Genomic DNA, 26,008 nt, shown 5'->3' on the forward strand with positions numbered 1-26,008 from the left:
GTGTGTTTGTGGGCCCCGAACTAGCTTTGTTTTTTTTTGTTTTTTTCAAGTGAAAGTGCTGATTAAATTCTGTGCCAAGGTTTTTTTTTGTTTGTTTTTTTTTTTGTCACTCATTTTTTATACAGTGCAGTGTTTTCAATATTCCATTGTTAACCTCCTAAATGCATTTTCTTCTCACAGGTTTAAAGCTACATTTCACAGATTGTGTTCTGGACTGACCTTCATACTAAAAGTTGAGCCTGACTTGCTGATATTTAGAACAATCCAACATTAAGAAAAGAAAAGAAAAAATAGTCACACATGAAAAAACTCTTCTGATTTTGGATCAAAATGTTTAACCAAGGAGTTTTTATTGTTAAAAGCCATTTGTGTATTCACAATTAATGTGGATTTAGTTAACTGCTGGCTATGGATCCATGGAGCTGACAGTGATAATTCACTGTTGATCTATCAATATGACACTATATTCAGTCTGAGCCAAATGTATTCACTCACCCATCCAAATCATTGAATTCAGGTGTTTCAATCACTTCCATGGCCACAGGTGTATAAACCAAGCACCTAGGCATACAGACTGCTTCTACAGACATTAGTGAAAGAATGGGTCCCTCTCAGGAGCTCAATGAATTCCAGATCGGTACTGTGATAGGATGCCACCTGTGCAACAATTTGATGCTCCCACCTTTGTGGGAACAGTCTGGGGATGGCCCCTTCCTGTTCCAACATGGCTGCACACCAGAGCACAAAGCTGGACCATAAAGACGTGGATGAGCGAGTTTGGTGTGGAAGAACTTGACTGGTCTGCACAGAGTCCTGACCTCAACCTGATAGAACACCTTTGGGATGAATTAGACCGAAGACTGTGAGCCAGGCCTTCTCATCCAACATCAGTGTCTGAACTCACAAATGCACTTCTGGGAGAGTGATCAAAAATTCCCATAAACACTCCTAAACCTTGTGGAAAGACTTCCCAGTAGAGTTAAAGCTGTTATAGTGTCAAAGGGTGGGCTGACATCCCATTAAACCCTATTAATTAAGAATGGGATGTCATTCAAGTTTGTATGCATGAGAAGGCAGACGAGTGAATACTTTTGGCAATATACTGCATGATTCTTTTGAGCTATAACCATTATACATTGCATGTACATGTTTGCTTAAAAGGAACTGAGAGGTTGCCAGCATAAATTCTTTACTCAGCTGGGAAAATCAGCAGATGAGTAGAAGATCACTGTTGTCCGTAACTTCAGCAATAGTGATTCTCACTCTGTAGCAACTTGTTTGTAATTATGAACTCACATCCATCAACTATTAGTTGCCATATCTGAAGATACCATTTAAAGCCTGATGTGGCATCTGCCAGTGACAGGAGGGTTGCTGCTAAAGAAAAATAAATCTGGATTTCTCTGCAGTCGACCATAGCAGCCAGCTGCTGCTGCTTCTGCTGCTGCAATTGCAGGAGCCTCAGCATTGATGAAAAGCTTCAGATGTTTATTGCAGATCTGACAATGCCCTCACTCCCAAGAGAGATGCACCTGGCAGACAAATAAATGCGACTTTTTTATGGATTCAGCTTGCTTTGGAAAGCTATTTCTCTCACAGACAAAGGAAATCATTTTAGATTGAGATGAGAAAAGTGAAATTGAAAAAAAAAAAAAAAAATCGTGATCAGTTTCTATTCCCACTCAGCCTCCATTGGCATAAGCCTGAGGGATTCACAGTGAGGCACAGCCAGAGTGACGGACTGCTGAGTGATTATTATTCACCTACCAGCTGAAGTGCCAGGTGAGGCAAACAGAAATTAATTCAGGGACTCTGTGAAGGTGACTAAACAATAGAGACATCAGGAGAAAAAGCCATTTGGGAGTTTGAAAAGGCGCAAAGAGGTAAATTTTGAGGGAGGTGATTTTCTAACGTTGGCACAGTCTATTTCCGGATGCCAAACTGGTTTCTCATTGCTAAAAATAAACAGGAGCAAAGATGAGAAAGTAATGCTTCTAGAGCCTGACAGATTTGGATGTTTTTATCCTCCAATATTTACTATTTGCTGATCTACTGGTATTGGTATTTATAACCACCAATAATTACACATTTAAAAAGCAAAGAAAAGAATAATTATGCAACAGCAACACATTTGTCCACCAGAGGGCACTCAGGAACTTCCTGGTTGTTAGTGTAAATGATAAATATTGAAGAAATCTGTTTATGTTTAATGTATCTGAAAGGAAAAAATATATTGGCCAATATCTTGGAGTATCAGATTTTTAAATGAGTCTTAGTTTCAGCTACTTCTACACTTAAACCCTGGAAGATTTTCCTTTCTCCTAATGGGTCATCTGAACTGCTTTACCCTAACTGATGGATGGATAGCTGTGGAAAATCCCATCTATATATGTTCTATCATTTTTGTAACTTTCCAAAACTGACCTGCAATTCACACCACTTCAAGCCATCACTGGCCAATGCTACGTGAGTGAGAAAACATGCCAGAATCCTGCCAGCCTTAAGTATGACTGTTTAGATAAGTTATAAATAATTGGTCTAACACAAGCTATTTTTCTGCTAACACAACGCTGTCTAGCCTTGAGAAGAAGTGTCCAGGCTGTTTCTGTCAGACTGGAGTCTTCCCTCTGAGGGGATCTGAGGGTCAAGGAGGAGGGAGAGGAAGACAAGACTGGAGAATGACACAGATGTGCAAGACACAGAGGAACTCTGTACTTGGCAAACAAAAGCAGGAAGATGAGGAGGAGAAGAGGGGGACTACTGGATGGCCAGGACGGAGACAGACAGAAATAAAATGCCAGTGGTGGAGAAGAGAGAAACCATGACAGGGGATTTTCCGGAGATAAATGCTCTTTTTACCCTGCCCATTACACTGTTTGTATAAATGTAGGGCGCCAGCAGCTGAGGTGGTGGAGCAGCATGTCATGGGTGAATGTGAGGCACCGTGACGGGCTTTTGGGATAACGGCTCTATATAAATGCAGTCCATTTACCACGTGGAGAGGAAAATTACAGCCAGGCATCAGCAGAAAACGGACCCCTATGGGGGCAATCTGTCTATGAGCTCTCATGGACTGCTTGTGGGAGCGCCGAGTGCTCGACATTTTGTCTGCGGTGGAGCATCTAAATGAAGCACTTACATTAAAGTGGACCCATTGTGCTCTTCCTTATTTTTTGACATACACTGTTACGATTGTGGATGCTCACATGAAACAAAGTTTCAAATAGTGAGGTCAGTGTATGTACAATAATTCCTTTGCTCCAAACACTTCCACTTTCTTACAGTTTTTCCTCTTATTTGATCTTTATGATAATCTCAGGTGCAGAGAAGCTCCACCCACCTACTGTTCAAACCTTCTGTTTGCAAGCGGCGGCCAATCGGAATTAAAGGAAGAGGAGCTCAAACATCTTGGTTCAGAGAGTGGCTGCACCAGGGCCTAGCATAAGGAAACATATAAATAAGCTTTAAAAATATGCACCTGGAAATTTATGTAATGTATCTGCTTTCAATGCTGTTTTTGTTGTTGTTTTGCTTTTGCATTTAAATAAAATCATATGAGCATTAAGTGCTGTGCGTTTGTACAGATCATTACTGCAAGCTGTTGGTGATAGATGGATGCTGACAGGAGAATAGACATGATGATTAAAAAAACAGCAAATAAGCAGAATCAGCACAACTGCTCTTCTTCAGAAAGACCATTAACTGTAAAAACAGCACTAGAAAGGCAGCAGAATTCAGACTTCCATCTGTTTTTCCTCACACTACAACCTCATACAAGTGTTAAATTTCAAAACTACAAAGCTACAAACGGCCTGAAGCTGCTTTGTGACATCTTTTTGTTTGTTTTGGGGTTTTTTTTGGAAAAAAAGGCAAAACCAGCTTTCTGGATTTACACAGCATCAGGAGACATCAGTGTGAGGTTTAAAACAAACATCAAATGGCACAGAGAAGGCAAACAGTTGCGTAGATACACAGAACAAAACAGGACTGTGAATTCTGCCTCTCCATTGAAAAAGAGGCACCTTTTCCTCTCAGATAAAAGTCAAACATGGCTCAGTGGCAAGATCTCTGGCACTGTGATGAGATGTCAACAGGCGCTCGTGCTACAATCTAACTGACCGTTTTACTCCAGTTTCCTTTCCCCTTCAGTCTGAATGGGAAAAAGTTGCACTTTTCCTCAACTGTCCAAACTTGTTGAAACATTGCAGCAGTAAACTCATCACTAACTGACTGCCACCACACCCACACACACAAACACACACAGCAGAGACCCGCGGTAAACATGTCAACTTGTCTTGGCCATTAATTAGAGCCCCTAGGCACCGTCTTTGCAGTACGAAGCCAGAGCACAGCAGTGGACTGCATTACCACGTTGGCTGTCGCCAAAATTTCATCAGGGGTGTGATGGATGTACAGCTGGGCAAATAAACAGAGGTCTGATATGAGGAATTCATGTATACACGGACATACATACACAACCCTTTACATTAAATTCCTCCATCAGTCCTTGTTATTTAGAAAATGCAGTGACATAGCGGTGAGGTACGTCAGCATCCAGTCAAACACGATTAAAAGCAGACTAACATTTAGCCTACTTCCCTACAGCAGTATAAAAGGAGTTTAGATGTCAGTTGGTTGACCAGGACCACCAGAATCCTCTGTCAGTGCTGCTCATCTGCCTGTCTGAGAGACAGGAGGGTGAAAGAGAAAAGACAGCAGAAGAGGCACATATGGGAAAACACAGGCAAATGTCATGCAAAACCCAGAGCCACTCTGTCACAAATTTAAATTGCGAGGCTTAGTCAGAGACTCGGCACAGACTGGAGTGTTCTGAGGGCATTAATGAATCCGTGACCTTTAATGATCATCTTTCTTAGTGCCCAGTACCTCAGGGAGCGATGGCATGAGTGGTGGAGTCCTTCTGCCGAAGTGTTAAATTAAAAGTTAGCAGAATCAAAATCTGACTCATGCAAATACAGCTGGCCACTTAGCTTATAATAACCAACTATGGATTATGAATTAATATTAATGCAGTGGACTGCCGGTGCTGAAAACACAGGAATGATAAAACTGACTGCTGTGAATAATTATTCATTATATTTTCAAATGTGCATTGCTTTACCGAAGAAAACCAAGCAGTTAAATTACTTCTCTAAAGCCTGAACACCTGCCTGCATTTGGTAGATTTAGAAATAGAGCGAAAAGAAGAAGCATGTTAACATTTGGTGACAGCACCAAATAAGTGAAGCCATGGGTTTAAACACCATTAAATGAAAGATGTAACATCCAAATTGCTGAACTTGTAGCTTCAGAATCGGAGAAATCACTGCAGTTGTCACTTCCATCATTTATATACAGTCTATTGATACAAATTTGTGTCACATTAAAGAAAATTGGGCATTAAGTGTGAGCTTTTCCTTCACTTTGTGTGTCTTGTTTCCATTGGCCAATCAGCTATTCATCACTGCACGTGGAGCCACTGGAAATAACGGGTTTCAGAGGGCAGCGGCACCGTTGTCACATCCTGTCTGAAAGCCCTTTAAGGGACCGTGTAGACGTTGAGCAGGCCTGAACATTAAAAGCACAACCCTTCGCCATCATTATTAATATTAATAAACTTCTCAGGACTACAAGGAAAACTCCCTCCACCAACCCAGCTGTGCACTCGGGTCACACTACAAGACTCTATGGAAAGGTTAGAAAAAGGGGGTTTTAAAATATATCGAGCAGAACCTGAAATCATCATTTTTATTTCACAAGCTTCTTCCGTGTCAAAACCTGGCAGATACATTGCTCCCACTGCAACTCAGCCACCGGGGCTTGTGTTACGCAAGCAGGAGATAATTTATTCTCAATTTGCTTCGAGTAGAAATGAGGCGCGAGGTGAAGAGGCCTGGTAAGGTTCCTTCTCTTTAGGTCCACAACCGCAGACTGGGGGAGGGGGTATTTTCAAGCTGATGCTGACTCAAGTGGCAGCACTTGAAGGATTTCATCAGACTTCTTTCACTTCTCTCCACAAGACCTAAAACCAACTTCGATTACTTTCACACTTTTAATGGTATTTTTTTCATATATCCACCAAAATGCACAATAGCTTAATGGGAAAAACGCAAAATTATTACAAATAGAACAAAACTACTCTAAGACAAGGTCCAATTGGTACTTTTCCTTTTGAAAAAAAAAAACAAGCAGTACTTCACCCTATCCTTATCACCGCCCCCTCCCCCTTAATCATTTTTACACTGTCTCTTCCTTTTCCAATGTCTTCCTGCCAATTCAACTCTGGCACGGTTCACCACTCCGTAATATCATCAGTATCGCAGATCTTGCAGGCTTTGTGAATGATCCCTTCTCACAGCTGCTGCAAAACCAGTTCTGTGGTGAAGAAATCAAAACAAACAGCTCCAACACATTACATTTGGCCTGCTAGACATTTTTTTTTTCTTGTATGTATTTTTACTTATTGTCTGGGCGGCTAAAAACATTTTGTCCTCTGTCAATAAAACCTCATTAGAACCTGTTCTGCGGTTCGAAATCAGACTGAAAGCCTTCCCTCTGTCCTCTCCCAGGTAACTCTGCCCTCTTGCTGTCTAGCTCTGAAACATGCAGCAATGATGGCTGCTGTAAATATTAGCTAATGAGCTGTGGATTTGCTGCATCCTCACATTATTAGAGCTGCAGGGGCTTTTTGTGCCTTGACGAGCATGAAGATCTTTTCTTCATCTGCATTAAGCGTTGTTTCTTACTCATACAGTTTGTCGTGGGGCTGCGGCATTTATCGTTCAGTGACTAATGCGCGTCGTGTTCACTCTTTCACATTGTTTATGTCAAAATGATGTAATCCAAATGGATAAAAACAAAATACACATGTAATTAAAACACCTAAATGTTTTTTGAGTGACAAACCTGAGAGACAGACATGACTTAATGGGTCCTTCTATAAAGCAGAAACCATCTGTACAATCTGCCAGCCATATGGCGCCTGGTGAGAAAAACACTGCACGGCAGCTCGGACTCAGGAAGACCTCGGCATTAGACTTTCACATGAGCAGGATGAGCAGGGAGACAAAGTTCAAGCCCTTTGTCATTCATGAAACTTTAACAGTCATCTGAAAGATTAATAACACTTTTAACACACTTTCACTGCTGTTGCATTACAGCTGAAGCGCAGCTGTAACAGTGTCAGCGAATCTGCTCATCATTTACATGTTAAACTGCAGGCTTTCTCACGCCATCGGTGTTAACCAACGGTGAAGCGCTTTTTCAGATTTGGACATATGTGGTTTTCTAAAATTATTAAAATAAACTCAATCCAGCAGATGATTTATGGGTTTTGTGGAATATGTTGACAATAAGACCATTTTTTATTCACATCAGGGATCAAACCAGCCTCTCAGCCAAACACTGGTCTAAGCTGATTCTGGCTCTGTTGACCACCAGCACTATTGGTGACACTGGCTGGTGGAAGCAGCATTTATTTGCTGTGTCACATCAGCTTTGCACTGGCCAAATGTTTAAAGATGGTGTGAGGAAGTGCTGAAGGAGTCTGTAACAATCTGGTTATTCTTTAGAATGAAGATTTTGTTGGTTTCCTGCCATAAAACGGTGAGAAAATCCTAAAACAAACATATATGTATACAACTTTAGCTTCAGCATTTAACAAATGGCTCCTATTGATTCTTAAGAATTTCTGCCTTGTCTGGGTGATAAAAATCACTATATATAGTACTGTAACATCCATGCGGGAGAAATACACCAAACTCACGCATTAAAAAGAGCTCCACACTGAACTGTCCCAGCAGGTCCATGAACAGCATTTCAAAGGGGCTTTAAAACATATTTTCACAGCATTGTTTCTTTTTTGGAACAGAGGAGCCCCGAGGCGTTTTCCCTCGCTGTGAGAGTGTATGAATAACTGTTTATTGGGCTTAGCAGATGCTTCACAGTCAGGGGGAATCACTCTCTCGCTGCAGCACAGATGGGGACCTTCTCCTCTAGTTTATGCTGCATCCAACACGCCGGACTTCCATTAAAAGAGGCGGGTCGTGGTGATTCACTGTGTTGTGTTTAGGTTTTCTTTGAACGCACCGCATCTGGCTTCGCTTCCCAATGGAGAGCTTGATGGGAAAATCTTTCGGTGTAGACAAACGCTGTCACAGGAAACCGCCGCTGTTTGTCTTTACATCATGGGAATTTAACTTTTGACTGCTGTGGTAGAAGCATCTGCAGTTATTTTGCCATCTATGCAATCTGGGTGCATGCATAATTTATTTATTGTTCTTTGGCTTTTCATTTGCAACAGACTGAGAATTTTGGAAGGAGAGTCATGTCAGAAAATATCCATCTAAGTTCTACTTGGCCATACAGCACTGACAGCTGTTACATGGCAGAGGTCCAGGGGACTGTGGGCTGAAGGTCTTGGCAAGACATAGGCCACATCCTCCAGTCTACAGCAAGCTTATCTTATCAAAATGGCATAAAAAAAAAAAAAACTTCCTGACGTATGCTAGACTCATGCTTTTGTCATTTATCCACCTCAGGTGTACAGAGGCAGCTACTAGAAAAGAACCTAAGTTTGAAGTCCTTAAAATTAAAATCCTAAATCATCTCGCTCATGTGTCCACATGGGAGGAAGCTGGGTATTTTCAATGAGTGCCAAGATGGGTGCCAAGACAATATATCAGCTCAACAACTGCTCTTTAACAGCCTGCAGCCTTACTTAAGCAGATCCTGGAAAGAGCCTCTGCACTGAACTCCTCTTCATCACTGAGTCATTGTGTGGCTTACATTTTCCCGATTCTGCTACTTCTATGTTTATTGGCTGTTATGAGGGCTTAGAGTAACAACAGTAGGTCAATACAGAGAGACCCAGCCCATCAATCAGAACACCACATCTGGCAGCACATGAAAACGTGATTTGATACATGACTTCATCCTTGTAGCACCAGCATCCACAAAGTCCCACTGGCTCCGATGTAGGTCAGGTAGGTCTGTCCACTGGGGCATGATGCCATAATAAGACACCGCATATTCTCCTTTCAGCGCATGCCTTATGAGATATGATAGATGTTCCTGACACTTCCTAGAGAACATGATTGCGTGCACTCTGCAGCCTGGCATCCCGGGGAGTGAAGAGGGGCGCATAATATAACAGACCGAAGCAGGGGGCATGCATTTGCAGATGTACATGTGCAGCTTTAGAATAGCACGGAATAACAGATTTACATGCTGTTGTAGCGCAGATATTTGAATACAGAGGGAAAACTGCTAAAACAACACTAATTGCAAGAGATATTTTTGTGAAGCAGTTTCTTTCTATTATAGCTCAGACAGGCTAATGAGGCGATTTCAGTGATTATTTAAAAAAATAGTCGATCAAATACTCACTCAAAACCCCGATAGCAAAAAGTTTCAGCACTGCGAACTCATTTATATCCATCACGCTGGGAGATTCCAGTCACACTTGAAGGAAAGCTCAGCTGCAGCTCCGTGGAAATGTACATTTGAAGCGATCCATAATTGAAATTATCCCAAAAAGCGCGAGTTCGGTCTTGCTGTCAGAGCGGAGAGTGAAGCAGGGTTTTTTTGTTTTGTTTTTTTTCTTGGGAGGTGGGGGAGTGTGTGGGGGTTACCAGAAAAAGAAAAAAAATAAACAAACAAAAAGAAAGAAAGAAAGAAATCGGATTCCAGGGCGCGTTTCTTGACTGTCCTCGTGATGATCGCGACCGCTTCTCTGTGCGTCAGGAGTCAGAGCTCAGGACCGTAAACCCGTCCTGCATCCTCGGGAGGGGGAGGGAGCGCAGGGGGAGAGGAGGGCGAGGGGAGGGGGGGGGGGGGGGCAGTCACACTGGATCATACAGTGTTTACCAATTAATTCTCAGCAGGCGGTTGGAGACATTTAAAAGTGAGACGGGTAATTATAGTTGATGTGTAAATGACATAATAAGGATTCATCAAGAACAAATAAAAAATAGGTCACCCCCCACCGCCTCTGTCTCTCTCCCTCCTATAAGAGGTCGATTCTATATTTGAACACATGCGCGTGTAATTCAGATTTAAAGCGCTGTCATGTGCAATCATTTCAAATCATGCTGCAATAAAATAACATATAGGTAATATATAGGTAATAATATATAGGTAATATATAGGTAATAATATATAGATAAGTTTTAATTACAGTGTAACGATCTAGATCGTACTCCAAGTCACGGAGACACAAACTTTTTTTTCTATGAAGCAATACTGACCTCGTGTGGTTTCTTTTCGCATTGCACCCTAAATCAGTCAGCCTGGATTAAGTACAGAAAATGATTAAAGCCTTGTGTAACATTCAGATTATGCAACAGCTGAGTGCATTTAAATGCAAATTAAACAAGTCCTGTTTGTTGTTGGATTTAAAGGCTTTTGAATGATGGCAATCCCTCTTGCCAGCCCCCCCCACCCCCACCCACAATTTTTCCACCCACAAAGCAGGTCAACCAGCTTATTGATTGAATTTGGGGTAGAAAATATTATCATTGCTCTGTACTTAACTGTTAACGTCTATCATCAACTTTGCTTTGCTTGTTAAATTATGCTGAAGCTGACGTTAGTCATCTTTTTTTAACCAAGCCCATTGCTTCTTATTTTAATATTTTGATTTTGGTTTTCTTCCTTGCTTGACACCAGTATAATTATCATTTTCGCTTTGATCCTTTTACTAACATACCTGCATTTCTTTCTCGTGCGGGCAAAAAATGTCGCAACAATAGTGTGCAAGAACAGGAAGATGGTGCTGTTATCCATGCATAGGCAACTTTTGGCAGGTGGTGGAGCTTGAAGGGAAGAACAATAAATCAAAAAAAAAAAAACCAGAAAAGCCACACATGAAATCATTTAGAGGAAAAAGAAAGCAAAAACCATTGTCAGGTGGCAGAACAAATAACCCAGAACACTTCCCTGGAATAGGGGCTTCTGAAGAAATTAAAACATCTTTGTGGAGTTTATTTACCCTTTGAACGCACACTATGTGAACTGACTTCATTTTGTGTGGCCTGTTTTCTGAACCTGCACATAAAAGTTTGTATGTTAACTTTAATAAATAAATCTTCCCTATATGTGTGTGTGCCTGTTTTCTTTTGTATCAAAACTGACCTCAGGTGGGCAGTTAGGAGCCTGAAAATGCATCTCATTACCACACAGGATGGGGTCTGCAGGTGCGTTCAGAGGGTGGGCATGGGGTGACTGCACACCATGCTGGTTTTGTAAGGCCTTAAGTTTATCTTTAGGGCCTTCTGCCAGAAAGCATTGATAGTAAACCTGTCTCGAAGTGGCCGGAGAAGGAAGTGATATGGGTGGGTGACGTTTCTAGATAAGCAGGCCTGGTGGCGTGGGCTCATTTGTGCCTGGAGTCCCGCCGCTCACCTGTCTGTCACGGGAAACGTTGACCTTTGACCACCACTGAGTGACTCTAGCCCGTGAATTTGGGGTAAATTCCACACCACATTTTTAAGATGTACTCCAAAGCCAGGCTGAATACTGAAGGCTTACGGAACCGGTTAAAATAGGATGTCAACAAGTGACGCAGGAGAGTTGGAACTCAGAGTTGTAGGAGGAGAGACAGCTACGCCTCTGTACGGGACAGCAGAAGCAGCAGCAACAACGCAAGCTACAACTGCAAGGTAGGTGAAAACCTCCTTAAAGTCAGCGTTACTAATCACTTTGTGTTCATCTTGTAGTTATCGTGCTTTTTAACTGGTCCTGCCCGCTGTATGCGCCTCATTTTGCCTTTTAATTGCGCCGTGAGAGGTTCTCGTGAAGGGAGAGAAGCCTCCGCGCCAAACCGCGTTTAAAAATCTCCACGTTTAAGAAAGCAGCGGTGCTCTGGAAACACACACACACCTCGCAGTCAAATGAAACCTTCTCACGACTTGCGACTTTATTTTTTAGTAAATTCGGCACTGATGTATTTCAGTCATTTCACGTTTATACGTGGTTTACTGCTGTTTCGTGCCCACCGTATTAAACATAATAAAGAGGCGGTGTAACTTTTGAAGAAAAGTAACATTACTAATTAGTGTGTTATATGACGATGTCATACTGATCTAACGATTATATAAACCTTTGCTGCTGGGCGTCGGAGTTTTGGAGAGGGTTTGGTTGGTGACTTTTTCTTACTCATGAAATGTGACGCGTCTGGGCTCAAGTACGTTTCTAGAGGCTGAGTGCAGAATGTAACCAAAGCAGCTTTTGAGCATAGGCTTTATGCTTTTTGCTTTGACTGAATGCATCCATGAAATTACTGCGTTATCGCGCTCTGCTGCCTTTTATATCTTGCGTGGGTGCGTGCCTGTGTCATTAACTAAACTAAACCGCATTCTGTGTCATCATCAGTGTTGTGCTTTTGTGCAGTTCGGCGTCTGTGTATCAACAGGCGAGCTCAAACATGCACACCCAGGCCCGCAGTTTTCTCTAAGACAGACTTAAAACTGCTGCCTGTGCATGTCCAGAGCTCTGCCTCTGTTTATCGCCACATCCTCCTGCTAATTCCTCCTAAACCTATCTGCTGTATTCCTACCTATAGACCGGAAAATACACAACACCACTGGAAATCTGACAGTCGCAGGAGGTGTGGCAGCAAAAGAACAAGCCTCACTTTGTTTTGGCCACATTTTCATGCAGTCATTGCAAGAGTTATTAAGTTGTCTTTGGGTGACTCTTAAATAGAAGTTTAGGGTGTAAATCATTTGCAGGAGTTGGAACGTTACATGTAATTGTGAGTGCTGAGCTCACACCCACACTTGGATCCTTGCGGTTATGTAAGTGTTAGTTGGCAGATATGGACACACACCCACAGCAAAGCTGACCTAAAGTGAAGAATACACCAACATAGTTTTTATGAGACTCACTGCGCATAATGCTGCAGCCCAAAGAGCCTCTCATAGATTACAATTGTATTACTCATCAGCTTGCAAAGCCATCAAAACAAACGGAGCCACAATTCACAGCACGAATGTTGCGTGTCTGCAGCAGTCACTGAAGGTTGCAGGTTGATTGTTATATTAGCGGGAGGTCAGAGGCTAATGCTTAGACGTGAGGTTATAGATTTATTATTTCATGCATTTTTTTTTTTTTTACTTTTTCAAAGACAGTAACGTGGAAACGCATGAAGAGTGAAAGTCTTGGGCAGTAACAGTGTTTTTTTTTTATAGGACAACATGATACCAGTAGTGCTCATTTTTCCAGTCATTTAATTTTGTTTGTGTTGCTGTTTTTTGGCTGAAGCATTAGTTAAGGTGGTTCAGATACCTGAGTAGGGATGCCTTACAGACCCAGAACACACGGGAGAGATTACATCTCTCAGCCGGCTCGGGAACGCTTCAGTGTCCCCGTAGAAGAACTAGTGGAGGTGGCCAGAGAGGTGGAGGTTTGGGCATCTCTGCTTAAACTGCTACAACCGCAACACAGGCCCGGATGTGCAGCACACAGAGGAGCCACCACAAAATTAATATGACACAACAGATAAATATCTGCCACAGGCATCAGTGAATATCTTATTCCCTGATATTCTGGTGGCCGATATCGGCCAAAACGGATTCTAAATTAACCAGTGGAAATAACTGCCTTAGTACTGAGGAACTGAATGGCAGCAATCCCATCTATTAAAAGGGAACAGTGAAGATTTAACCCTCTGAGGTCTAAGTTGTCATCAATGACAACGTCAACCCTAACCTTAACTAACCATAACTAGGCAATCACATGATCTCATTTTTGTTTTTATTAAATTGTTTTCCTAAATCTTGGCAATCAGGGAACAAAGAATATAATCATATTAAATGACACTCGTTAAAAATATTTCCAAAGATCAGATTGTTTTGCCTTTCTCTATAGGGTTCATGATGTCTTAGACCTCAGAGAGTTAATGGAGGGAGGTAATGTCTGGAAGCACCGCAGCATTCAGTCGATTTCATGATAATTTCAGCAGTTTCTGTGATTGCAGACTTCACACTGTACCTTTGATCTCAGGTGGGCAAATTGAACACAAGTTCACATAATCCTGGAGGTAGAGGTGTAGGTAATGATAAAGAAAGGTATTCTGAGAAAAAAGAAATAAAGCAGCTAACTAAAAATATACTGTCCAAAAAAGATCTCCTCCTGGTGGCCAGTCATCACAGAGCTATCAAACGTGGCTCGGTACAGACTGATAAACACTAATACAGATGCGATGTGGTAAGAGTTCAGCAGCTGCCTCCAGGAAAGTCAGGGCTCACTGAAGGTGTGTTGTCCTTGGCACTGAACTGCTGTTGAAGAGCACAATGATCTCCTCCCCTGCCTCCTGCTTCTCTTTTCTCTCCGCTTCTCTCTCATGTCATGTCATGGCAGGCTTTTATAACAGCCTCTCAGCACTCTAATGAGGCCAATGAGTCGCCCCTAAAGGCAAGGTGGGTAGTGAGAGCTACAGCTCTGTATGTGCCATGTTAAAAAAAGGGCTTCACATGTGATCACACAAAACAATACAGGTTATGTAAAGACTCCTAACCAGCAATTTCCATACACTTGCAAACTGCTGAACAAAATAAAAAGAGAGAGAGTGATCCCAGAATGTACTGTAAGAGATAATTGTTGCATTTAATTAGCTGTGTTTACCGAACAAAGGTTGCAGCGACACATGCATTTCTGTGTCAGTTACTGCCTCATCTTTGTTCTGGTGTCATCATCGTGATTTGGCGCGCCGGCGTGGGTTCAGCGCTGGGTTGCGGCAGTAAATGTGCATATGCATGTTTTAGTGAGTGAGTGGGTGAGTGTGTTAGCTCTGTACCCTTGGTTGTAAGAGAAAGTGTGGAGTGAGATGTGCAGAATAGTTGCATAACCAGTGCTTATCGGTCCAGCACTGCTGGAGTGATAGAATGAAGGAAGCACGGCTGCCTGAAATTCCTTCAGTTCTGAGTTTGATTTTTTACTGCAGAAAGTAGATTACAGCAGACGGGAAAAAACAAACAAAAACCTGACGCTCTTTTTTGCAAAATGTAAAGAAAACATCTCACTATTTTCTGATATAATTTCTGATAATAACTAGATAAGACTTGGTCATCACGATACTGTTCAAAGTTGCAGTCACCACGAAGCTGTTGGATAAAGATGAAACCACTGATGGAGCAAGTTGACAAAAGCTCTTGGTTATCTTTATCTTTCTGTGAAACACAGCGATCAAAGCTGTCTTCACTGCAAACCCTCTCCTCGCCGTAATCACAGCTCTGTGCTTCCAGTGATGAAACTATTTCAAAATGTAAACCTGCTTTTGTTCTTCATTTTACACGGAGAAAAGCAAAACTGAACACATAAAATTTTTTTTTTTTTTTTTAGAGAACCACAGGATGAAATATTTGGTGAAAGATTCGAGCAGGAGAAACACCATGATGACAAAAGTCCAGCTGGGCAGTGCTCTGACCAATCAGCCATCACACAGAAGGAAACACACCAGGGTAAAACACACAAGATATATCTGTTAAAAAAAAAAAGTATCTCTTCTGCCTGTTTCCTGCTAAAACCATGTCATAATCACTGAATTCTGAATGTTTTGCAGCACTAATATTGGGAGCGGACGAGCTAAGAAAGGAAAAAGCTTCTTCTTTATATGGTGATGCAGATGTCCCGATCCCAAAGCCCAGCTTCACCTCCTGCTTCTCCCTCAGACTCTCCAGCCCCGACAGACCAGAGCTAAAACACAAGAAGGCTTTACACAGGTAAGCGAGGAAATAGATACATTTCACCCAGAGACTGGCCTTGATTAGAGACTCATGAAGATATTTTGTTTCTGGAGCTATAGCTCAGTCAACAGTCTGTTCTGCTCTGGTATTCAGGACAGCATGTCATCGTCACATTACTGTCCATCTGTCTGTATGACATGTTTGTCAACTGAATAGCACACACGAACTGTTTATCGCATTTAGCCACATACAAATATGTAGAATAGCACCGATCTGCAATGATGAGCAAGTCAGATTCCCCTGAAAAACACTTGGCTCGATGGCCTGGGCTCATTCTAGGCCTTCATATCAGTTTGAAATAACTGAGACATATCCGGGAACCCAGGGATTTGACCACTTGCATCTTTTGAGGTGTATCACTGCTGAACTGAGCTTCCTTAAATTTTCCTAGCAGTGGGACATTTGCTCCGAGTCTGTCTCCTCATAAGTGGTAAACCAACATCCCACAAACAGTTTCTGCGGTCTGGAAGAGGAACGCCTGCCGCTAATCGTTGTTCGGTCACTTAAATCACGTGGTTTACAACGTTCTGTCAAACAGTAACTGAGCTCATACTTCAGTCTGTGGCACACAATCTGGAAGGTACCAGTGTTTGCATAAATGTGGAAGTGCACTTAATAAAGCCCTCCCCGTGTGTTAGCTTATGTCTGAATAGCATGCATGCATTGTGTTCCTTGTTTTAAAATATTTTATGCTCTGGAATCCGGTAGAAGGTAGAAGAGAAGATATGAAGCTCTTACCGCCTTGTGAGGAAGTCTGAATTTACATTCTCAGAGTTAATGTGTCATGTCGTATTTAATCATCTACCTGTGGTTTCATTCCTTACACAGAGAAACGTCCTCAAGTCAGCCATGCAAGAGATTGGAAGCTACTTTATGTGAGACTTGTTGCTTTGGTTTTTGCCTTGGGGAAATATTTACCTTTTCTTTAGGTATAATCTAAAATTGCATAATAGCTGCTTGTGACATTATGTCGGAGGTATTTATGAGAATATGATAAGCTTGTCAGAGGTTTCAGATCAAACAGGCTGTAATGGTTCAATCAAGTCCACACCCCTACACTGTGTGCTAGCCACCTGCACTCGTGTCAGGCCAACATGGCCTTATATAGACAACTTGTGTGTGAACTGTACGTGTACAGTGTGTTCCATAGTGAATAAAAAAAATGTCTTGTAAGTGTTTGCGTGATTGGTTAGGAGGTGTGACTTTAATTTACATGTGCCAGTGAGAAAGCTGTTTAGAGAGGGTGGCAGAGGTGAGGAATGCGGGCGTTCCCGTTGATCGGCATTGCCGTAGCAAGTTTTGGATTTAATCCCTCTAATGTTTCACACAAACCACCGGAACACACATACACCGTCTGACTGCAGAAAGGACACTTGTAGCACTTGTGAGTGTTTAATGCTGAGAAACTTTATTAGTTTCCTTTTTTTTTGTTTCTTTATCCCAGCAACTGATTTCCCAGCATCTATTTATTTCATTTTACTTGTTTATTCAACGTTCACTGAAAACAACAAACATTCCTTCAATTGTGTATCATGCAACAAATTTTGTCATCTTAAAGGTCGCACAGCAGCAACGCAGAGTGCATTACATCAGAAATTTGTGACAGTTTCTCGGTTTTCTTTTTCAAAGGAATCTCACAGCTGCACTGTGCCTCCAAAATCTAATATAGTGTCCTCTCTTTGTATCACCAGATTGAATGAACCACAGCAGGTTGAGACCAAGGGCAGCAGTTTTCAGGTAAACACCAGTCTGGTAGAGTCAAGCACATTACGCTTTCAGTGTAAAAGCTGATACTTTACTCCCACATGATCCAGAATATTCACAATCTAATCAAGCATACAGGTTAGAAGTTTAAAGTTTTTTCAGTTATTTGAAAAGCACGTAAAGTAAGGATGAGTGGCACCGTGTTGAAAACATGGAAGATTAATTGTTATTTTAACAGTTATAAGAGACAGGGTGTGTGTTTGTTCCTTTGTGTGTGTGTGTGTGTGTGTGTGTGTGTGTCTGCTAATTTCTCAGGTCTTTCAAAATAACCTGTTTGTCAAGCAGCGAATCTCTTAAATAACTGCAGCATGGGAACAGACGCTTTAGAGAAGCGCTGGCATCAGTGAAAGCAATTTGGAATTCTGAGAAAAAGCCGCCGTGGCTTTACTGGCTGTAAGAGCGAGAAAGCTTTTTACATTGCTGTTCACAGAATTTGCATTGGTATGATGTGATAAGCTCAAGTTGAATGTGAATATGAAAATCATTGGGTTTTAATGATACAGCTAAGCAGATGCATTTATAATACAAATATCTATTATGGAATATCATCGGAGTTGTTTTTTTTAGAACTTATTATTTTATATTTTTATTTTAACAGGTTAATGGAAGAACATCAACACCAGAAACCTTTATAGAGGCGCCCAGCATCTATCCATTGTCAGAGGCAATACCATTTAGAACCAAGCAAGAAGACGAGGTCATCACAGCTGATTGCAATGAACTGGAAATTACCAGGGACTTGAGCAGAACTCGAGCTTGTTCAAATAGTGACTCTGGAACACATAAGCATAATGGCTTGCACATACTTTTATGTGGCTCCCAACCAAGGACTGGCACTGGATCTCTAACTCGAGTTGAGTTAAAGGAAAACATAAAGGACCTTACAAAGCCTGCAAACCAGGCTGATCTTCAGGAAGTAGCTGACAACCCCTCTGGAGCCATGTTGTCTTCCAGCGTGGTTACAGTTCTTGCTCCTCACTGGAGTGGCCGACTGCGACGTTCCAAAAGGTTTGATGGAACTGGTAACTCAGAAGCCCAGGGAAACACGCAGGATGGGACAAGTGTTGCAGCAAACCGTGGTTTTCAGCAGTCTCAGAGCCAACGTGGTGTGGAGAGGGTGTTGACAGATGGACCAGCAAACCAACTGAGGGTTCCATTTTCGGATCTCAGGAGGAACACGGTGGGCTGGTCAACTAAAAGTGATCCTTTGAGCTTGGACTTTGAATCTAAAAGGGAAATGACTAAAACGGTCTCCTTGGACGTAAATTCTGGAAGGATGGGCAACAGAAAAATAGACAGAGGTCCTTTAAGCCCTTTGGCTATCAATGCGTCCTCTGTCTCTCAACAAGGTGGGCACTCATCTTCAAGCTCAACACCAACAACCAGCAATGTACTTCTGTCTTTAAGGAGATGCAGCAATGGCAAGAACTTGAATGCAACCTCTGCCTTGTCTGAGGTAAATCCTTCCACTCTGAGCGGTTTTCCAAGTGATCAGAATGAGAAATTATTCACCACACCCCTCTCTCAGAGCTTTCTCAATAATAATGAGCAAGAGAGGCCGAAGCAGCTCCTCTCTCCGTCATCTCTTTCTTATAGGACAAGTGAAACTGGCCCCGTCCTCTCCCCATCATCCTCCAGTCTGAGAGAGCAGAACATATCTGACAGGTTCTTCTTTTCATCTTCACTGGCAAACAAAGATGTAGAAGGCAAACCCTTTTCCCAACAATGTCAGAAAATAAACAGGATTCAGTCCAGTCTCACATCTTCCCAATCATTTCTAGGTAAAGGACCAGCAGAAAGTCAACAGAACTGCTGGGATTCAGATAGAAGTACAAGCCTATTCTCAGAGACCTCAGTCTCCTTGCCCAGACAGTCCCCGTACGACTCCTCTGCCCAAGTGAAAACCCATTCCTTTCCTAAAAGGACCACCCTGAAACAGACTTCCTGGTGGAAGCAAGTTACCCAGGAAGGCAATTCCCATCTCACCCTGAAAGACACAACCAACAGCAAAGACACGCCAAACACAACCTTAGTTCCACCCTCCAACAATAATAGTGACGTGACCTCTCCAAGTCAGCCTGATAACAAACGAGCGAGTAGTCCAGTCAACAATAACCGAGACAACAATAACACAAAGTTAGTTTGTGCAGGTAATAATAACCTCTTTATGAGGACACAGGGAGGAACTCAACATCCCAAACAAAGAAATACCGGGAATTCACTTGACCATGATTTGCACAGAGCTGTCAAACAGCAGTGTGGCTCAAATTTAAACAACAGAGAATACCAAAAGCCACACAGTGTGTCAGATATTTTGTCTAGTTCTAAAATTAGCAGAGCTACGGCACAAACAACACTGAGTCAACCTAAAGATCCCAGCAAATATGATGTAAGTGATAGTTCAGCAAACATGTCTGAGGTACCACCTACTATGCAAAATCCCTGGAGTTCAGATCCACCCACAGAGAGCAGCAGCAAATACAAAAATAATTATTGTCCACCCAAATCCAACAACACCCCCATATCTCCTCACAGCATGGACTCACAAAGGTTTACCAGCACATCTCTTTCTCTTGATTTCACCAGCACTCTCAGCAGTAACGCTCATACATCTCAAAATGCCCCCGGTCCCCAAAAATCAAAAATGAAAAGTGGATTTTCCTACCATTCTCATTCAGTTTCTTCTCAGACCAGTATTGATACCTCATCATACACAACCTGTACTGGCTCTTCATCCCAGAAAACAAATTTTACCAGCAATTCCTTGGCCACACCTCTTGGATTTGAAAGACGCTATGCTTCCGTTCCTAAACCTTTCCACCCTAAAACTGTGTCCAGCCTGATTTCCACAGCCAGTTCTGTCTCCAAAAGAGACTACAGCTCTATAGCCACCGCTTCCAACTCCTCTTCCTCTATCACTGGCAGCCACCCTGTAGCCACCACTGCCTCAAGTTCTTCCCTTCTTACTCCTGCTGTCACTTTTGCCATTTCATCTTCTCCCACCTCTGCCACTGTCTCCTCTCTCCTGACCCCTCCTCCAACCCCAGTTATTACCAGCCCCAGCTCAGAAACATCAAGCCCTAAGGAAGAGGGGAAATTTTCCAGCAGCCCAAAGAGAGAGTCAAATAAACTTGGCCCTGGGGTAGAGAAAAAGAAAGTGAGAAGAGTGACATGGGATGACTCAGTGGATCTGCAACAATCAGAGCCCATCGCTTTGAAGAAGCCAGAGTCATCACAAGTCCAAGCTGCATCCAGGTACCTCCGAAATGCTCCATCCATCTTCTCCTTTCTAAGATCAAACAGTTCAACAAGTTCATCTCCTCTTTCCTCCCCTAACCCCAAGACTTCCAGCGTAGAGGTGGGGAAAGCAGGAAAGTATAGATCCTTATCATCTGACTCTGCTGATTTAACATTCAGGGAGTTTGAGAGAAACAAGCAAAGAGCTGGTGATGCCATGATCTTTAACCCGGGAAGACAGGACTTGACCACACCCAGGCAGGAAAGGACACTATCAGTGGAATCTGGTACGGTTCAGTTTCGTTCCTCTGCTCCTCTCTCCCTCCCTCCTGACTTTTCAAGTGGTTATAAGGTTCGTTATAGCTCTCCTCCTTACTCCACACTCATGTCGGCAAGGATGGCACAGGGAGAGACAAAGACGAGAACACCCAGATCGCCCCTCTTCTCACAGCCCTCCCAGTCAAATTACACCCCACATCTTTCTGCAAATACTGACCCAGTTTCAGTCAAGACCTTATCTGCATCCAAACCTCCTATGTCACCTACCCGACCGTCCTTTTCCCTGTCCTTACCCCTCCAAAAGAAACCTGCCAAACAAGAAAGTCCAAAGATTGGGATTTCAGAAACTGATCAAGCAAGCAATAATCACAGCAGGGATACAAGCCAAGATCGAAAGCTTTTACTTGTTGACAACAGAGTTCAGATCAGACCTCCTTCCCTGCAAGGTGATAAAGCAGACAGCTCTTCAGCAACATATGTAACTGAGACACTGGTTTACACCATTCAATCCAAAGGAGATAAATCTACAGCTACAATAGCCACCACACCTAACCCTTTACAACATACCACAAACATGCCGGTTTCTGTGGAGACCAAGTTAAGTCAACAGTCTCATAAGGGAGCAGCAGGTGAACCATGTTGTCATTCAGGTCAGAGCTCCAGTAGCAGCAGCTCAGCAGAGAGTCAGTCCCAGGATAAAGAAGACTCCAGCAGAAGCATGAAGGAGACTTTAATGGGGAAAAGCAGATTTTTCTCCATGGATGTTAATAATGAGCAAAACACAAAAAGAAGCCGATTTGCACTGAAGAAAAGTGTCAGTACACCAAACTCCAGTTTGTCAAGGTCAGAGTCAGACAGGGCCAAGAGTAACAACAAAGTGGACCAAGTCTTTAGCAAACTGAAACAAAAATTCAGCACAAGACGGTCAGCCTCCCAAGCACCTTCTGTTAGTGGATCGAGCGATGTGAGCACTGTCAGTGATGTCACTGTCGAGAGTAGGAGACCTCCAGAGGAAACGGTGCCAGAGAAAGTCATGGTGCTGAACGACAATAAGGAAAACGAGGGTTCAAATAGGTGGACACAGAATAGATACATTCTCATACCGTCCTCAGCTGCTGGAAACACAAACGCTGGAAATCAGCACTTCAGCTGGTCAGAAAAATCACCTCAAGCGACTGACCAAGACATACAAAATGCTTGTGCAGAAAAAATGTCTGAAAAGAAAGTCCCAGTTTATCTGACAGTCCACAGTCCAACAATTGACCAGTTTAACCTTGACCAAGACGAGATAGATTATAAAGCAACAAACCAGCACCTCTCTTCTAGAGATCCGAGTCCCAGTAGAAATCCAGCTTCATTCAGGAGGTCCACACCCAGCCCCAGGAGCCCGTTCTCTCCCTTCTCCTCTCTCTCACCTCTCTCCCCATTTTCCTCATCTGATACAACAGATGACAGCGTCTTCTACAGCCCGAAGTTGCACCGCCGCAAAGAATCCTCGTCTCCATGCGAACAAGGAGAAGGAATCAGCTTGGGAGTTTCAAGAAGAAGCCGGGCATCCACGGGTCCTCCATGTGCAAGCCCAGGACTCGACAAGGAAAACTTGGCATCCTCATATGCGGACTTAAAATATGGGATTGAGCCTGGGAAGTCCTTTTCTGTGAGTTCTGTTCTCTCCAGTCGACCCTCTGGACCTGGACGTATTTCCACTGGATCCAGATTCATGAGCGTGGGTGACCTCTCTCAGTCTACTTTGTCTTGTGGAGGTAATAGCAGAGACTTGGATCAGTGGTGTGTCAAACCTGATTGGAGCACAGCATTTGATCGCCAGGCTGCTAACGATGGTCGAATGTCATATTTTCCAGGCGATCCTGGTCAAATGCGATCGAGATCTCTGCCTCGATCGCTGACCAGGTGCTTGGCGAACTGGAGCTCTGGAGACCCTTCTCAACTTGTAAATACCACAGCTTCGAAGCCCGCTCACCTTCGGAGCCCGAACATGAACAATTGTCAGTTTGCATGGGATACAGAGGGTCCTCCGACTCCTCCTCCAACACCTCCCCTGTCACCAGTGTCCAGACGCATGTCCAGACCTCCCAGCCTTTCCTCTCCTACCTTTCCCAGCTCATCAGGAGCACTACAGCCAGCAGACAGCCAGTCATCCAGGGGGCATTTGCCCTCCAGAGGTTACGTATCCAGCCTTAGCACCTTTGATGAGTCTTCAGACAGCAACTCAGACACAACAACTGATGACGAATATTACTTAGAAACAGATAACGATGGAGAAAAGGAGACAGAATTGTAAAAGCAGAACTAGTGCTTTAAAAACACGAGTTTCTGAAACATCCATGAGAAAGAGGAGGGGCTGTAATCTTTCATCTGCTTTTCTCCTGCTTTTGTTGACTCTGTTGAGACCTGAAGTCAGTCAGGACAGAGACGAGCCTGCATGATTTGCTTTTCAGAAGTGGTGGTTGTGGTCAGGGTAAAATCGTATACTGTATGAGTGAGCATGGATTTTCAGCATAAGTTTAAGTACAAGTACTGTATATATTTGACTGCAGATCTGTAATTCATGGATAACAAATATCCATTTCAAGTTTGTGTCGCATGGCATCAGTGAGGTGTATACTATATCTGTGTAGTAGTTTTAAAGGAAAATACTTTGTAAGGTTAGGCTTTTGGCACAAGTCTTATCTTTAGGTTTGCATTTCATCCTGTTAGGTAGCAATAAGTACTGAGGTAATGTGGATAAACGTGCTGTCATGATATTTCATCATCTGTGTTCTGCTAGGTTTACAAAAAAAAAAGAACTGCATTTTGGTAAATGTTCTAATCGTAAAGCTGATATTTTCTTAGCCAATTTTTTTAAACAGGCAGAGTGTTGCTTTCAAATGATTTTTGTACTTAGGGATGAAATATGAACTTGATATGATTTAACATTTTGTTTTCAACCCTTATAAAGTGCTCTATCCAGTGCCTGCTCTTATTTGCACAGTGAGAAATTCTTAATATATCTATTTTATAAATAAATGTAATATTTCTAAAAAGAGCTCATGTTTCGGGGATTTCTGTTCAACTTGGTTACGCTCTTGTTGTTCCCTTATGTGAGATTATCCAACCTTAATCAGCATAATTTATCTTTGAGTCATTAGTGTTTCCCATTGCAGTGTTTACATGCCTTAAGTGAAAAGGTATGCTGATAATTGGCACAACAAAAGGTTTTGTTCTGCATTCCAGTGTGAAGTTTGATCTTCAGTGATCAAGTGAATCACAGCGCTTTAAAACAATGTCTGCTCTAGGTGGGGCTGTTCAACGATCTCACATTATTCAAGCGGGTGTTTCCTTTTGTTGTCAACACACTGTGTGTTGATGGTTGGATAAAACATCCATTAGTGGCTGTTGGCAGTGTACTTGTCTGCTAGATTTCCTCTCCCATGTATGCCGAATTTTTCACGGTGAGATTCTCACACTACGATGCTACAATCTGCTTTGTATTATTAGCCATGACATCACTGGGGAAGGGCATGACTGCCTCATATCGTGTGTCATAGTCTCCAGAGCACTTGAATCTGGTTTTCTGTTATGTCATAAAAGGGGAAAGTGTGGAAGGGATCACGTGGCAAAGGTGAAACACATTTTCCAGACAATAGCTTCACCCAGACCAAAGTCAGGCCTGGAGCTCGCTGATAAAGAGACAGATATGAGAGTTATGCTGCTTGTGGCTTGTATTTTGTAATCTAGTAAAGTTTGAATCAGTGTTGCAGTAGGCTGTTGCATCTTAGGAGTGTATGAAGTACAACTAGGGTCAATATCTACAGCAATCAGTGTTTTCTTTTTTTTAGACGTTCCATAAAATGGAGTGTTTTTTTTTTTTGTTTTTTTTACTTTTTAGTATTACAGACCACTACAAACCAAACCAGTCCGTAAAAGCACACTATTCTATGCACTTTATCTACCTCACATCCCCACCTACAACTCATTTAGGATCACCAGTTAACCTAATATGCATGTTTTGGACTGTGGAAGGAAGTCAGAGCACCCAGAGGAAACCCACGCCGGCACAGAGAGAAAATGTGCATTTGAGACCACAGAGCTTACCACGTCACCACCATTATGAAGGTATAATAAACCTACAACTCCAGCATTAAAACACTGATGTTGGCCTGCGTGAAAATAATTACTGAATTCTTCAACTCTGCATTAGAAGAATGAAGGTTTGAGTCACTGTGAGCATCTCATTACATCGAATAGCTGCAGGCTGTTTAGTGTGAAAGCTGCAGATTGCGCGTGAGAGCAGTATCAGCTTGCACCTGACAATAAACAAACATTATTTTTTCTTGTAATGTTAAGCGCCAGCATTGGACGCAGTCATGGTGGCATCAAACAGCCCACAGAGGAGAATGGTTTGTTATTGCAGGTGCAGCTATTCATCAGAGGTTAACAAACTAGATGAACTGCTTTGGAAACCGTTTCTGTTACAGTAATATTGTCACATTTGTTCTTATGAAATTATGTTGTAAGGTAAGTAACCTTAATAAGTTATAAATACATTTACTTTGACTTTATTACACGATATCAGCACTGTAACACTGATCAACAGGGAGTCTGTTTTATAGTATTTCCACTTTTTATCTCATTTAATTGGACTCAGGTAGAATCAAATATTTATTTACAAATTGATTCTAAACTTTGTCAGAAAATGTAAAAAGAAAAAAAAGTCCATGTTATTTGGACTGCTTGGCTATGCAGGGGTGACTGGGTGTTCATTTCATCCACTGCTTTATATGTTAGACTGCACTGCCCCCTGGAGGATTCATTAATTACTGTTAGAAAGAAAAGGCATAAAGCCACAAGATATGCAACATCGTCATTGTGCTATAGACCCAGGATTGGCTTGCAAACATGCCATAGTGAGAATAGACAAAATTTATATTATCAGCAGATGAATTGTGGGGTTCAGAGGAAAGACACACCACATTTTTATC

The 26,008-nt window shown here is 42.4% G+C and overlaps 2 protein-coding genes across 3 annotated transcripts in view; one reads left to right on the forward strand and one right to left on the reverse strand.

Annotated features, from left to right (window-relative positions):
• LOC115799990 (receptor activity-modifying protein 3) overlaps positions 1-9,795 on the reverse strand; it is a 32,983-nt gene extending 23,188 nt beyond the window's left edge. Inside the window, exon 1 of one of the 2 annotated variants that reach the window (XM_030757302.1) lies at positions 9,388-9,795. In XM_030757302.1, coding sequence (XP_030613162.1) covers positions 9,388-9,439 — 52 coding nt within the window. In that variant the 5' untranslated portion in view covers positions 9,440-9,795. Of the gene's footprint in view, positions 1-3,340; positions 3,400-9,387 lie in introns of those variants that run through there. The other variant, XM_030757303.1, reaches the window with a different exon arrangement.
• Positions 9,796-11,522: 1,727 nt separating this feature from the next.
• Positions 11,523-24,017, forward strand: LOC115799171 (uncharacterized). The gene is made up of 6 exons (XM_030756192.1): positions 11,523-11,660; positions 15,343-15,461; positions 15,563-15,722; positions 17,438-17,483; positions 18,109-19,074; positions 22,551-24,017. Exons 1-6 carry the CDS (start codon positions 11,548-11,550, stop codon positions 22,662-22,664), a joined length of 1,518 nt encoding a protein of 505 aa, XP_030612052.1. The 5' UTR covers positions 11,523-11,547; the 3' UTR covers positions 22,665-24,017.
• Positions 24,018-26,008: the final 1,991 nt, after the last annotated feature.

Source organism: Archocentrus centrarchus, chromosome 20 (genome assembly GCF_007364275.1).
Source record: "Archocentrus centrarchus isolate MPI-CPG fArcCen1 chromosome 20, fArcCen1, whole genome shotgun sequence".
Lineage (NCBI taxonomy): Eukaryota > Metazoa > Chordata > Actinopteri > Cichliformes > Cichlidae > Archocentrus > Archocentrus centrarchus.

Excerpts from the sequence above, each read along its gene's own strand:
- LOC115799171 (XM_030756192.1), top strand. The coding sequence starts at position 11,548 with ATGTCAACAAGTGACGCAGGAGAGTTGGAACTCAGAGTTGTAGGAGGA. Across the intron at positions 17,484-18,108 it reads CCAAGGGCAGCAGTTTTCAG|GTTAATGGAAGAACATCAAC; the intron begins GTAAACACCAGT and ends TTATTTTAACAG. Across the intron at positions 19,075-22,550 it reads ATGAGCAAGAGAGGCCGAAG|CAGCTTGGGAGTTTCAAGAA; the intron begins CAGCTCCTCTCT and ends AGGAGAAGGAAT.